This window comes from Muscardinus avellanarius, assembly GCF_963383645.1.
Source record: "Muscardinus avellanarius genome assembly, chromosome: 6".
In the NCBI taxonomy this organism is placed as follows: Eukaryota; Metazoa; Chordata; class Mammalia; order Rodentia; family Gliridae; genus Muscardinus; species Muscardinus avellanarius.
Window position 1 is genome coordinate 90,818,486 of NC_137791.1, and position 15,564 is coordinate 90,834,049.

A 15,564-nucleotide genomic window follows, 5' to 3' on the forward strand; every position below is an offset into this window, starting at 1 on the left:
TCCTGCATTATCCCATAACAGAGAAAAAAAAAGAGAGACAAATAGTTAAGACTAATTATTATACAAAAATCCACTCACTGAGAGTGGTATTAATCCATTCATAAAGACATAGCCTTCTTGTTCTAATAGACTTTAATTGGGCTCCACCTTTCAGCACCACTTTTTTTTTCTAACATCTGCATTTTTGAGGTTTCCAACACTTGCATTTTGAGTTTAAACGTGAGGGCACCTTTAAACTGTATCAGAAAATTTCATACATATAGCTACGCTTAGAAATGAGGGAGGAATAGAATGAATAAAATAGAATCTTCCAAACTCTGGTGAATTGTTCATCTAAGTGATAAACAGCAATGGTTCCAAATATCACAAAAAGAGATAAGATTAAATGCTTCTAATTGAAAATACTCAATACAGCCTGTGAAACATTTTTGCCAAAAATACTCAACTTGAATTTAATTTAGGCTCTAGAACCAGTTGTTACTTGATGAGAAACACAAGTGTACAAATAGCAATGTGAGGTTGCTGTCCACAAAGTTAAGGCTTTGAAAAAATTACACAAATAAGTGATACTCTTTCTTCAACAAATTGAAGATAATAAATAATTGGATGATAAACCAATATAATACAATTTTAAATAAACTATTAGTCAATTAATATGTAACATTAATTTATTTGATTTGAGTAATGTCAAAAGTTATGAGAGAATAATAAAATAATGGCCATTTTGTCTCACAATTCTGTGAAACATCAGATTACTTTATAATATTAAAAATTAGGTTTATATTTTAAAGGGACTTACTATTTTAAGTTTTTTGCATAACATATTAAAGATTATAATGCAGTTATTTTAAATGTGAATATATCATTTTTCCAATATCTTTTATGGAAAAGGTTATTCTTTTCCTCTCAGGGTAATACTGCCATCATGAAAGCAATCTGAAAGGGGTTCCTCTTATTAAGATTTTTTGTGATATTTGAGAATGATTGCTGCTTAAATTTTCTGGTTGTATTTCCTAGTGAAGCCAGTTGGTTCAGAGATTTTAATACAAAGTATATCTCCTTACAATGCATAGGTCTATTTACATTTTTTATTTCATTATTATTAAGTTTTAGTGTGCTATCTGTACAGGCATTTATCAATTTGATTATTAAATTTGATGTTGAATAATTATTCATAGTATTCCATTATAATCATTTTATAAAATATTATATTAGTAGTAGCATTTCCTCTCTCATTTAAAATGATCATATTGTGTATGTCTATACAAATCTGCACAAATATTCATTGCATCATTTTTCATCAACAAAAAAGTTTGGAAAGATTACAAATATTAACAACTGATAGATAAAAATGAAATGTATCTAAATAATAAAACTAATTCATATTCAGTATTAAAGGGGTATTAATGAGAGCTATATGTTACATCCGGATGGAACCTGAAAAAACAATCATGCTGCGGTAATGAAGCTATTCAGAAAAAAAGCATCTTTCATGATTTTTTAATTTTATTTTTATTGGTTTATTGTAGTCATACATCTTAATGGGGTACAAGATGGTAGAGGCAGTACAACCACACATTACTCATCTAGCCTTTCCCCAATTCCTATTCCATTCTTTCTCCAGATTACTAGGGATGTTACTTCTGATGTTTGGCTTGGAGACTGACTTTGATATGTTTATGAACATACTTCATGTATATTAAAATATTTTTCTCTTTTCCCCTTTCATCCCCTTCAGAGAGTTCAACTTATATGCTCATCTCTGGTTTCTCTTTTCTTATCTAGAGTTTCTCCTATGACCCATTTTTTTTTTTAGCTTCTGCATATTACGAAGAGCAGCAAATTTTTTACTTTTTATGACTGACTAATCTTACTTTGAAATTATTCTAAGTAGTCTAGTTCCATACTTTTTCCTACAAATGATCCAACTTTGTTCATCATTATGGCTGAGTAAAATTCAGTTGTGTACATATCCCATAGTTTTGTAATCCATTCATCTCTTTATGGACATCTTGGTAGGTTCTATAGTTTGACAATTTTAAATTGTGCATCTATGAACATAGATATACATGTATTAGACTGGTAGTTTGGTTTCCATTGTTTGGGTAGATACCCAGAAGTATTATTGCTGGATCATATGGTAGGTTCATTCCCATTCTTCTGAGGATCCTCTCTATATTGTTTTACAAAGTGGTTGCACTAGTATGCGATCCCACCAACAATGTATTAGAGTTCCCACCTCCACATCCTCACCAGCATTTGTAGCTGTTTGTATTTTTTAGTACATGTTTACTAAGTTTAATTCAAGTGTTATAGCTAATTCTGCATTGTAAAAATAACAAAATGTTCCTATAAAAATTGCATTGTGATTAGGATAGGTTTCTTGTTTTGCTACAGCTCTAGAAAAATGTTGGCACCAAATGCAGTTAAGAACAATTTTAATAGCCGGGAGTGGTGGCGCATGCTTGTAATCCCAGCATTTGGGAGGCTGAGACCAGAGGATTGTGGTTCGCGGACAGCCTCAGCTACTTAGTGAGGCCCTTTGCAACTCAGTGAGACCCGGTTTCAAAATAAAGAATTAAAAATAGGACAGGGGCTGTAGCTCGGAGGTTGAATGCCCCTGGGCTCCATTCCCAGTACTGGAAAACAAACAAACAAACAAACAAACAAAAAAACGTTACTAGTGGTGGTTCACTTCTATTAGACTATTTCCTTACCATTATGAGTTAAACAAGTTAGTGGTTTTCAGCTTAACAAGCTAAGCATAATTTATGGTAGTTTTTTTTTTTTTTTTTTTTTTTGGTATTGGGTATTAAACCCAGGAGCATCCCATCAAGCTACCCCCTTGGCCCTTATTTTTTGGTTTTGTTTTCTTTGCAGTACTGGGGATGAAACTCAGGGGCATTATACCTTCGAGCCACCCCCAGCCCTGCTTTTTATTTTGAAACCAGTCTCACTAGGTTGGTGAGTCTCTTTGCCTCCCAAGTCCTGGGATTACAAGTGTGTCACCTCGGCTCTACCTGACATTTTTTAACAGGGGGAAAAAAAAAAACAATCAACCCAGAATAGCACAACACTTTCATAAATGACTTTGAACCACAACTCATCTGAATTCTTAGGGTGTTGCATGATCAAAATGTTTTTTTTGGGGGGCTCCAATATCTGCAGGAGAACTCTTTGGTTGACAAAGCCACATTAGACCCCTCACTGTACCAGGAGTAGGAAGCAGCTCCTGCAGGCACTTAAGCAGCTAGGTCAATTCAAATGTGACTACTGAGCTGTTGCTTTCCCAAAGTGTGAAACAATAGAGATAATTCCAGCACCTGGTATGACTCTGTAGGCCTCAAAGCAATAGCCACACCACTTAGCTGTTCAACAACAGATGCTCACCCTGAGGCAAGCAGGTACCTGAGGTTGCATCTTTTGGGGTGACTGGGAAGGGGACCTCTGCCTGAGAGATGAAGTGGCAGGATCCATGCCAGTTCAGTATGTTTGCTGGCAAATAATAGTTATGACTTTGCTGACAAACTACTTAACCTCCTGGCCCAGGGAAAGCTTACTAAAGGTGGCTTAGCAGCTCTTCTTCCTTTTTGGTGTGGCTGAGCAATAGACATCTTTCTGCAAGGTGTCAAACCAAGTCCAGAGGCATTTCTGTGAAGCTGATTCTTAACCCTGAGAATTCAAGGTTCTCAAACTTGGTTTCTCCCCACCAACCAACTGCACCCACAGATTAAAACACAAAAAGGATGTGGTAAGCCCAGTACCCAGATATAGATCTGAACAGATTTTAACTCCTGCAGCGGCCAGCAGCCTCGGGTATGGGGAGAACTAGGCGTGGCGTGGATGTACATTTCACAGCATCACTGAAGATGAGAGGGACAAAGGAAGAAGCCCTATGTGGACACGACACGTGGAGGACCATGGCAGTCCCTGCAAGAAGGGCAGATGCCTAAGGAGCTGTGGCCAAACGGCTTCTGTGACAGGAACTAGCAACAAGGGATCACAGTAGAACCTTCCCTAAAGACAAGACTGAGGACAACTGCTTGGTTTTGGCTGAATGTTGCCGAGGAAGAGCAATCAAGATGTTTCAAGAGAAGGAAGGATGACAGGCTGGGGATGTAATGAAAAGGAGCCAGCAGGCTCGGTTGCAATCTTGAAGCGGCAGTTCTAGTGATAGCACCGGGATCTGAAGTGAGGCGCTTTATGAAGCTCCCACCACCTTCTTAGTGTTTTGGCATATGCCTCGCTCCTCTATCCCACGGCAAATGACAGGCTGTTTGGGTTTTCTTTCAGCTGTTTGGAGAGGCCTCTTCATAGTGGACGGCTGGCACAAGGACAATGAAGATGTGCCGAGTGCCCTGCTGCTTCACACCATCTCCCTGCCCTCACCCACCGCAGCCTTCTGCTTCATCTGGAACGACCAAGGAGCAGTCACCAGGAAGTCCCCTGTCATCCCCACAGGTGGTCTCCGCAGACTGGAAGGCAGTCCTCTAGATGGCTCTTGTGATGGCAACAGAGCCCCCGAGCAGTCAGCCTCATGCGTCCTTGACCCTCTCCCACCCCTGCTTGTTGGGCTAAAGAAAATGACAACATCTGATACTCTATCTCTTGAGTTTCTGGTCTGGCTACAGGCGAAGCAGTGGCCTCTTGGTAGAAGGAGATGCTGCATTTGCCTCCCGGCGGGTTTATGACCTTGTTGTGAGAGCAAGGCCACAGCCCTAGCCTGGGCTCACGGCTGTCAACCATGGGTGTGGGCTCAGGAACTTGGGTGTGGGAAGCTTCTCTTGCGCTGCCCTTCTCTTCTTGGGATGAGGTGTTTGTGGCAAGTGTAAGACCCGATTTGGGGACTTCTCCTTCACACAGGAGGGCATGGTCCTTGGGTTTGTTTGGATGTGCCAAAGGTGAAGTGACAGTGACTGGGGATCCAAAAATATCACTGGTTTTCCCACCAGGTGGGTTCAGACGTTGCTGGGTTTGCACAGGAGTCAATTCATCAAAGATACCACTTCCTTTGCCCCCAGGCGGATTTGTTCTCTTGGGTATATTCTGAGGTTCTTCAGTTGGCCCCAAAATATTAGATGCTGTCCTATTAGGCCTGCTTGAAGGAACAGCTTCTTCTAGAGTTCCAAAAAGATTATTCGATTCTCCTCCTGGTGGCTTCATGGCTCTGGAGCTTGGCCACTTGGCCTCGCCGTCTGTGCCCTGGAACATGTCCGTCGCCTCCTCCCGCTTAGCTGTTTGTATTTTTAATGATTGCCATTCTATTTGGAGTTCGGTGAAATCTAATGGTAGTTTTGATTTGTATCTCTCTGATCACTAATTATGTTGAGCATTTTTTCATACATTTATTGACTATTTAAATTTCTTTTTTAGTGAAGTGTTTAGTTCACTTGTTCATGTTTTGATTGGGTTATTTGTATTCTTAATCGTGAGTTGCTTGAGTTCTCTGTAGATTCTAGATATTAGTCCTCTATTGGAGACAGAGATGGCATAAATTTTCTCCCATTCTATTGGCTCTCGGGTAAGTTTTTTGATAGTTTTCTTTGCTTTACAGAAGCTCTTCAGTTTAATAAAAATCCACATATTGATTCTTTTAATATCTTGTGCTGGAGTCTTTTTGAGAAAGTTATTAGCTGTGCTTATGTGTTGAAATGTTGGACCTATGCCCTCTTCAATGAGCTGCAGGGTATCTGGTCTAATTCTCAAGTATTTGATCTATCTTGAATTAACTATTGTGCATGTTGAGAAAGTGGAGTTTATTGGTTTTTTTCTGCATATGATTAATCAGTTTTTTCAAAACCATTTGTTGAAGAGTCTATCTCTTTTCAGTGTATGTTTTGGCTTCTTTTTCAAAGAACAGTTAGCTATAAGTGGGCAGATTTTTTTTCTGAGACTTCTATTCAGATTCATTGGTCTATGTGGGTGTCCTTGCATCAATACTATGCTGGTTTAATTACTATGGCTTTGCAGTATAGTTTGATGCCATGTATTGTGATGCTTTTGCATGGTTCTTGTTGCTGAGAACTACTTTGGCTATTCTTGTGATTTTAGTGTTCCAAATGAATTTAAGGACTGATTTTTCTATGCCTTTGAGGAATAACCTTGGTAATTTTATAGGTATTGCATTGAATCTGTAGATAATTTTTGGAAGAATAGTCACTTTGATATTTATTCTTCCTATTCAAGAGCATGGAAGATCTTTTCATCTCTCATCTCCTAAGGTCTTCTTTGATTTTTAAAAATGTTTTATAATTTTTTTGGTAGGGTTTTATACCTCCTTGGTTATGTTTATTCCTAATTATTTTATATTTTGTGGGGTCTTCTGAGTGGAACTGTTTTCTGAATTTTTTTTCAGTGAATTTATGTTTGGCATACAGAAAAGCATCTGATTTTTTAAGATTGATTTTGTATCGAGACACTTTGCTAAAATTACTGATCAGTTCTCTAAGTTTTTGGATGTGGTTCTAGTTTTAGTCTTATAATATCATGTTATCTACAAATAGAAATAGTTTTAGGTCTTTTTCTATTTGTATTCCTTTGATTTTATTCTCTTGCCTTATTGCTCTGGCAAGAATCTCAATTATTATAGAAGAATATATAGAAGAAGTGGTGATAATGGATATCTTTATGTTTTTGGGAGAATTCTTGCAGTTCTCTATTTAATATGATGTTGGCTGAAGACTTATTGTATACTGCCTTTATGATGTTGAGGTATGTTCCTTTTATTTTGATTCTCTTCACTGTTTTTAGCATAATTGTGTGCTGGGTTTTATCAAATGCTTTTTCAGAATTCATTGAATTGATCATGTGATTTTTGTCTTTGGTTCCATTTATGTGATGAATAACATGGATTGTATTTTGTATGTTGAACCAGCCTTGCATCCATGGGATTAACCCTACTTGATCATGGTGTATGATTTTCTTGATGTGGTTTTGAAATACATTTTGCTAGTATTTTGTTTAGCAGTTTTACTTCTAAATTTCTCAAGGCCTATAATTTTCTTTTCTTAAGCTCTCTTTATTTGGTTTTTATATTACAGTAATGTTTGTTTTATAGAATGTATTTAGTAGAATCTCATTCCTCTCTATTTTATTGAATAAATTGTTGCATATTGGCATTAGCTCCTCTCAAAATATTTTGTAAAATTCACTTGAGAAACCATCTGGCCTCACCTTTTGCTTGATGGTAGACTCTTTTTTTTTTTATTCTTTATTTATTTATTTTATTTTTTTTAATTTTATTTTATTGGTGCACTGTATTCATACATCATAGTGGGATACAAACTTTTGTAGACATACATGCACACATCGCCCAGTCAGCCCCCACCCGATCCCCACCCCATTCTCTCCCCATCCCTCCTTCCCATGCTTGGCTTAGTGGTTGACATCTAGTATTATAGCAATTTATCCAAAATTAAAAATGATAATCTCACATAACAGTTTCATTTGTCTGATACCAAGCGTTTGATGATTTAAAGATAGCATTTCAATATTTCTTTTTGCTTTCTTTCTTACCAGAGAATATTTTTTTCTGTTTTTTTAGGTGAAACTATCATATATTTATATATTTATTTTTCAGAAAAAATCTATCCTAATATGGAATATGACTTCTAGATACCCAAAACGATCTTGAAAAAGAACAAAGCTAGCAGATATATATTTTCTGATTTCAAACCATATAAAGCTACAATAATTGAAACAGTGTAGTACTGTTCTAAAGGCAGATATATAGACCATTGGAGTTAAATACAAGCCTAGAGCTAAATTCTTCCCTATATTGTCAAGTTGTAGACTCTTTATTGTTGCCTCAATCTCTTTGATTGCTATTATCAGTTTAAATTTTCTATATCATCTTGGTTCAGTTTATGTGTTTAGATAATTGTCAATTTCTTCTACATTTTCAGTTCTGTTAGAGTATAATATTTTCTTTTTTTATTGGTACATTATAGTCATACATCTTAATAGAGTACAAGATGGTAGAGGCATACATGCACATATCACTTAATTAGACTTATACAATTCTCATCCCATTGCCTCCTACTCTCTCCTTCTCATGTTTGGCTTAGTGATTTATTTTTGACATGTTTGTGAATGTGCACTGTATATATTAGGGAATTTCCCAATTCTCCCCTTTCATCCCCCTTGATTGGGTCACCTTATTTGTTCATCTATAGTTTCTCCTTTGTGTAGCATTCTTTCTATGGCACATTTTTTTCCTAGCTTCTGCACAGGAGTATAATTTTTCTAACTAGTTTCTGATAATCTAGATTTTCATGTTATTGGGAGTAAAATCTCCTTTTTCATCATTTATTCTAGTAATTTGAATTGATTCTCTTGTTCTTTGGTTTAGGTTGGCCATCTTGTTTATTTTTGTTCTTTTGTTTATCCATCTTGTTTATTTTTGGAGAAACAGGTTTTGATTTTGTTGATATTTTGTGTTGTTCTTTTATTATTTATTTCATTGATTTCTTCTCCGTTTTTAATAATTTTATTTGTTTTACTGGCATTGAGATGAGATTTTTTTTATATTTTTCAAGGGCTTTAGGCATGTCATTAGGTTATTTGGTGACTTTTTTGTTCATTTTTTATGTGGGCCCTCAGTGCCAAAATTTTTCTCTTAATAATACCTTCAAGGTGTCCCAGAGATTTTGAAATGTTGTGTCTCTATTTTTATTTGTCTATAGGAATTTTTTTAGTTTTATTCTGACTGCTTCCATTACCCATTCCTGGTTCAGCAGTGTGATGTTTAGTCTCCAAGTTGTTATGTGGTTAATGCTGATCCTTCTTATAGTTGATTTCTAGTTTGTTTCTGTTGTAGTCTGAAAAGACTCAGGGGAGTATGTCACATCTTTTTAGTTTGCTCATGTTCGCTTTGTGGCCAAGGTTGTGGTCTGTTTTAGAGATGGTTCCATGAGCAGCTGAGAAGAATGTAAATGCTGCTGTAGTTGGGTGGAATATTTTGTATGTGTCTGATAAGTCCATTTGGTTTATGGTGTTCTTTAAGTCTGAGGCATCATTACTGACATTTTGTCTAGAAGACTGGCCTAGCAGCTGAGAGGAGTGTTGAAGTCTCCCAGTATTATTGTGTTGGGTTCTATGTGTGGCTTAATGTCACAAAGATTTGTTTAATGAAAGTGGCTGCACCTATATTTGGGGCATAATTGTTGATCTTTATTTCTTCTTGCTGAATTGTTCTTTTTACCATTAAAAATGACTTGCTTTGTCTTTTCTGATAAACTTGGGCTTGAAATCTAATTTGTCTGATGTCATAGTTGCTACTCCTGCTTGTCTTTCAGTTTGGATGACATGGACTAACTTGCTCCAGCCCCTCACCTTTAGTGTGTTATTTTAATTAATTATGTGATGTGTTTCTTGCAGGCAGTATACAAATAGATTCTGTTTTTTAATATATTTGGCCACCTTAAGTTTTTCAATTGGCGAGTTGAGGTCATTTATTTTCAGCATGATTATTGAGACATGCTTTTTAATTTCTAACATTTTGAGTATTATTTTCTACAAGAGGTAGTATTTGTTGTTCTTTGCTTAGTTGTTTCTTTGATAGAAATTATTGTTTTCCTGGTTACTACTACTTTTGAGGGAAGATTTTTATTTTTTCATTTTATTTGAGAGACAATTTTGCTAAATAAAAAAAATTTGACTGCAAGTTGTTTTCTTTCAGAGTTTGGAATAGAGTTTGGAATATGTTGCTCCAGGCTGTCCTGGCTTTCATGACTTAGGTTGTAAAGTCTGGACTGATTCTAATTGGTTCATCTCTAAATTTCACTTGGTTTTTTATTTTGCTGCCTTTATGATTCTCTTTTTTGCTGCTACAGTGGTCAGTTTTACTACTAAGTGGCGAGGCAAACCTTTTCTTTTTTCTCTGATCTTGTCTGAATGGGGTTTCATAAGTGTCCTGTACCTGTGTATCAAAATAAATTAATTGTGGCATGATTATCTTCTAAGAGGCAGATTCTACTCTCCATGTGGTCTAATATATTGTTTATAGTTTCTACTGATGTCTTCACTTCAATCTTTCCCTTCCTTCAGAGCTTCTTTGTGATTTCTGTTCAGGATACATCAGATTCTTTGTTTATTTATTTCTTTTTATTAAGCTTTCTTTAAATTCCTTTCAAAAATTCTGTATCTTTTCTACTTCTAAAGTTCTGATTTGTCCTTCTAATGATCTCTGCAATTCTGTGTTGTAGGATTCTGTTCTTATGGGGTTGTGGAAGCTCATTGCTTCCTTGCTCTTCCTTCTTCTCATAATTTCAGGTTTCTTAAGTTTGTATCTTTGTTACTTTTGATAGCCTTTTCTCACTCCACAGGTGTCAGCTAATATATACAAGGGCAAGTTGTGTTGTATTTAGTGGAGAGGGTTGAGTAAAGAAGAAAGTGATGAAGTAGTAAATGCAAGAATAAGGTAAAGTAGTAGAAAGGATGGAATAGAATGAGAGTTTGAGTTTGGTAAGGTAATATATAGTAGAGATTAGAGATAGTGAATATGTAGTAGGATTTTCGTAACCAATGTAAAGTGATATAAGTGTATAGTGATATAAGTGGATTTAATACATGATAAGGAAAAAAAAGAGAAAAAAGGGAAAAGTGATGAAAGAAGAGAGTAAATATTTACAAGGGAAAATGCTTGTAAAAGGAGTGGGGAAAAGAGAAAAAATGCACACACAAAATAAAAAATAAACAAAAATAAAAAACAAAACAACAAAAAAATAATAAAACCCTACAAATCTATGAATATTGAGCATACTTGGCCCCTGCAATTCTCCTTTATCTGTGTGAATTTTTTAAAGCATTTTAAGGCTCATATTCTTTAACAGGTTCTCGAGCATATTGAAACCACTCTCATTTCCTCTGTAACATATTGTAATGATGTCCATTTATAGCCCCACTCTTTGTTCTCCATCAATGAATGGGACCCCAGCTTGGTGTTTTTCTCTGTACAGGTGCTGAGTGCCACTGGCACCTTTCTGCTAAATGCCTGGGTCTCTGAGCTTTCACAAAAGACATGTACATGAGACTCTCTCAGTCTATGCATGCAGCAGATATCACTGGGTATGTATCTAGTGTTAAGCACAAGTCTTCATGCTTCCCACCAATGCTTAGCCTGCATCTCTCCTGTTTGCATAGGCAGGCTGTGCTGTTGGAACCAGGCCCAGTGTGCACAATGAAGTCTGGTTTCATCATAGCTTGGTCTGGGTTTGTCTGACTTCTCCCTGGTCTCCACTATTGGGTGGTCTATGGTGATCTCTGAAGGCCTTACTAGGGCTCCGAGCCCTGAGGACTGTAGGCCTCTGTTCCTGAGTAACCCTGGGAGCTGTCTGCTAATACATACCTCTTCTGAGTCTGACAGCAGGTTCTAACCTCACCTTCACCAAGGTGAACTGCAAAATATCAGACCCTGGGAGTCTATTGCTTTTTGCTCAAGTTCCTGTGGCCACATCATACAGTCTCACATGGGGACAGCTGGTTCATTTACAGTTTTTTCAGTCACTAATCTGAAACTTTGGAGTATGCAGTGAGCTAGGCTGCCAGTGCTGCAAGTTGTAGCCTAAATTCACATAGGAGAAGCTAGCCACTTAAAATTCTTATGACCTGCAGCTGCTTACTTTTTCAAGTCAGTGGCTTTTTTTTATATATATATATACTGGGCATCTCTAGAGGTACAATGCTGATAGTCCTGGCATGGTGAGACAGGATGACACCACTGCAGCCCCTGTGGCTGTAGCTTTGGAGGTGGCTGTGATACTTTTCTGCTCCCTGATCTGCCTTCTAGACTCGTTTCTGCCACATTTCAAATCTTGTTGCTCTTTTCAGATTTGTGCTTGTTTCTTTTGTCAAGTCACTGTTTTTATGGCAATAGAGATTCAGTGTCAACAGGACTGATATGTTCTGCTTCACTCAGTCACCATCTTTCCAGAGGTTACCAAGATGATTATTATTTTTAAACTCCTACACTTTTGTTAAATATATTGTTTTAATATACATTATTATTATTTGGATAAAATGTGCAATAGAGGAATATCATGGAGAGAGAAAATCATTTTTATTAGTACTGGAAAAGAGGCACATTGAAGAACTATCAATGAACTTTCTTCAGGGTGATGAAACTATTTTGTGGTAAAAGTTGTATGACTATGTGAATATACAAAATCAACCCTATACTTCAAGTTGGGTTTTTATGGTATATCACCTATATATTAATAAAGACATATATAGCATGAAGACATCCAATACAATTCTAAAGAATTTGTTGCTACTAAAATAGGTACATTGTTTTCCATTTTGATAGAATACACTCCCTTTTTTTGCCAAGTATCTTATTCAGCTATTGTAAATAAACATAAAACTTATAATTTAAATTCATTTCCAATTTATTATGCAAAAAATTTCTATTTTCTAGATAAATTTAACATGTTCTGAAAATAATGATAACGTTTATAATATTTTATTGTGTGCCAAGTGCATTATAATGTATATAATAATAAATGTTTGAAAGCTGCATTTGTTAAAATAAACCTTATTTAATAACAATACAGTTTTATACAATAATGAAATGATCAGCACCATATAACTAATTTCTATTTGCTATTTTCTTTAAATTGACAAATATGCTTTTTAACCATTTAGTAGATTTAGTACTTTATCCGAATTTTAAATATTTTTAAAATATTTCCTGAACTACCGGCTTTAGAGAATCACATTTAAGAACATATCAGTAGCAGTTTGTGTTTTGCATGAACATTAACTGAGTTCCTGTCATATTTTGCCAAAGTAAATTTATTACTTTTAATATAATCTTTTTGTGTTTATAAAGTGAACAATGATAACCCATTTAATTGACTTGTGATAACCTAAATTGATACAAATACATAGAAACCACTTGATAATATTACATGATAAGTAAGAATTAACTGCTATCACTGCCACCTCAAGTTGAATTATTGAGTATCCTTTGGAACTCTGTTACTAACAAATATCTCTGCACATCATGCATTACAGATAATCCCTAAGTACTCTTTACCCAACCTGAGTTCTTATTTATAGAACTATTTATTTAGTATAATGATGATGTAAATTTTCTACTATTCAACACACTTTAATTTTTTAACTAGTTAGATTGTCTCCTCATTTTCTTGGTACTTAATTGTCTTTAACAGCCTCTTTAATTGACATAGTCTTTAACTAAAATTTTTTAACAAAAAATCACATTGACAGAATCTATTACGCATTGGACTTTAGTGAAGTTGTAAATTGGAGATCCGTTATGTACTACTTTTTATAGTTTTTATACCTTTATTAGTTATTGGCTCATTGCAGACATATCTCCTTTTGAGGTTCAAATAACATATAAACATAAACATATAGAACACATGGTGTTTTTCCCTCCAGATATCACCCTACTGCCCCCACTTTTTATATTTATTAATAATATTATTAGTGATATCTTCTTATGACAGGATAACATTATTTGAACTTTCTTTTCATCTGTTTTTGCCTCCATCCACCACTACATTTCTTCTCCAATCTATTTTTCTTCAGGTCTCTCTCCTTATTTAGGTAAAGTCCCTTTTTTTTTCTGGCTTCTACATAAGACAGAAAATATTTGGCCTTTGACTCTATACCTGCCTGATTTCACTTCTCATAATAATCTCTAGTTTTATCTACCATTCTGCAAATGATATTTCTTTGTTCTTACATTCTTCAATTGGTAACTGAAACAAAAAAACTTACAAATTTCTTGCTATACTATTTTTGGTTAATTTACACTTTGGCTATATTGTATATATTTACAGAGTAAAAATGCTATTTTTCATATTGCCTTTTCAGTACATATTGTATATGTTTTTATACTCCAGCTTAAATGATGTCTGAGGCTTTATTATTATTTATTATAAAGGATAATAATATTTGAGGAAACTGACTCTGAACCTCTCATAATAAAATTCAATAACTAATGGGAAAAATTTGCATTTAATGATTATACATTTTTCACATTGAGTTGAATTTTCAATGTAGACATAGAATATTCATAGATTTTACTGGCTATCAAGATTTTATTGGTGACTTCAGGTGTACAGGCTATTACTGAGGAAAAAACAAAGCAGAGGATGTCATAAAATTAGTAATGATTCTCTACGCTCCTCCTCCCTAATTCAAACAAGAGCTCTCTACTTCAGTAAAGGAAATCTCTAGATATTAGTTTTGTTATTGCCAGAGAAATAAGGAGACAGTTAACTTACAAAACATCTACTCACAGTTCAGTTTACATGACAATTTCCAGGGTTGTTTGCCATAAATTCCTAGCTTCTGGTCTTATTTATAGCCAAATCTTCATAATGCTTCCCTGTGAAGAGTATGCAACTATAATAACTTCTGTCTTGCAAAAATAGTCTATTAAGTCAGATGTTTCATTGCCATAATAATAAAAAGATTAAACCAGTCAAACTGATTTTCTTTCTTTTTCCAGGGACGTCATTGTGAAGTAAAGAGTGAATGGGTCATACTTTTGTCTTAAAATTGTTTTCCTCTTTTATAAGGGGAAGATTACTTATCTGAGAAAGCATGGGTGTGGGGGCTACAGTAACTTCATCCTGAAAATGCAGATGCACTCCTCTTATTCTCGACTGAAGACTGTTTATTTATTTCTCCATGTATCCTTTCTTCCTCTTTAACTAAATATATGGCCACACAAAGAATAGTGTGTCATTTGGGTCAAATAAGCTTTGAAAAGAATTTGTTAAAAAGAAAACTTGAAAAAGGAATGAATCTTCAAAAAATTTGCTGATCTGAAGTATTGGTAAATTAGGTACCAAGAGCACAATACTTTTTATACTTTTGTATTTTTTGCTGTGTATTGTTTTATTGCAGAATATTTTATTGTAATGACACACATTTCTGAGAGCACTCTTACTTTTATGACTTTCATGTGATTGGAATACATTACATAAGTAAAACTTGACTTATTAGTTGAAATAGATGTGTAGTTCCTAAATGTCACTTTACTATAAGTCTATATTTTACCTAATTTACAGGAATGGATCCCTAAAGACAAATTTCATGAACTTTCATTTGCACAAATCTTCTTTTTTAAATGACAATATAATAGAAGATTATAACTTTGCAGACTACACAATTCTATGACTTGGGAAAAGAAGTACCTAAAAATGAATGAAACAAAAAATCCAGAACATATACACAAGTGAAGCTTTTAAGAGGAATATAAATCTTAAAAGAGCTAGATCGCCGGGCGTGGTGGCGCACGCTTGTAATCCCCGCGCTTGGGAGGCGGAGACAGGAGGATCGCGCAGGTTCGAAGCCAGCCGTGCTGGCGTAAGAGACCCTGTTTCAAAAATATAAAATAGGTCTGGGAGTGTAGCCCGGAGGAAGGAGGGCTTCCAGGGACCCCAGTACCACCAAAAAAAAAAAAAAAAAAAAAGAGCTAGATCAAGGATTCCCAAAGTTATCTAACAATTGTGAGCCTGTTGTGGTCGCACACTCTTGTAATCCCAGTGCTTGGGAAGCTGAGATAGAAGGATCAATCTTACTTGG

The 15,564-nt window shown here is 35.3% G+C and overlaps 1 protein-coding gene across 1 annotated transcript; it reads right to left on the minus strand.

The window, feature by feature from the left end:
• Positions 1 to 4,449: 4,449 nt before the first annotated feature.
• Positions 4,450 to 5,211, minus strand: LOC308264111 (jupiter microtubule associated homolog 2-like; the record flags this gene model as incomplete). The annotated part of the gene is made up of 1 exon (XM_080697239.1): positions 4,450 to 5,211. One exon carries the CDS (start codon positions 5,209 to 5,211, stop codon positions 4,450 to 4,452), a length of 762 nt encoding a protein of 253 aa, XP_080553365.1.
• Positions 5,212 to 15,564: the final 10,353 nt, after the last annotated feature.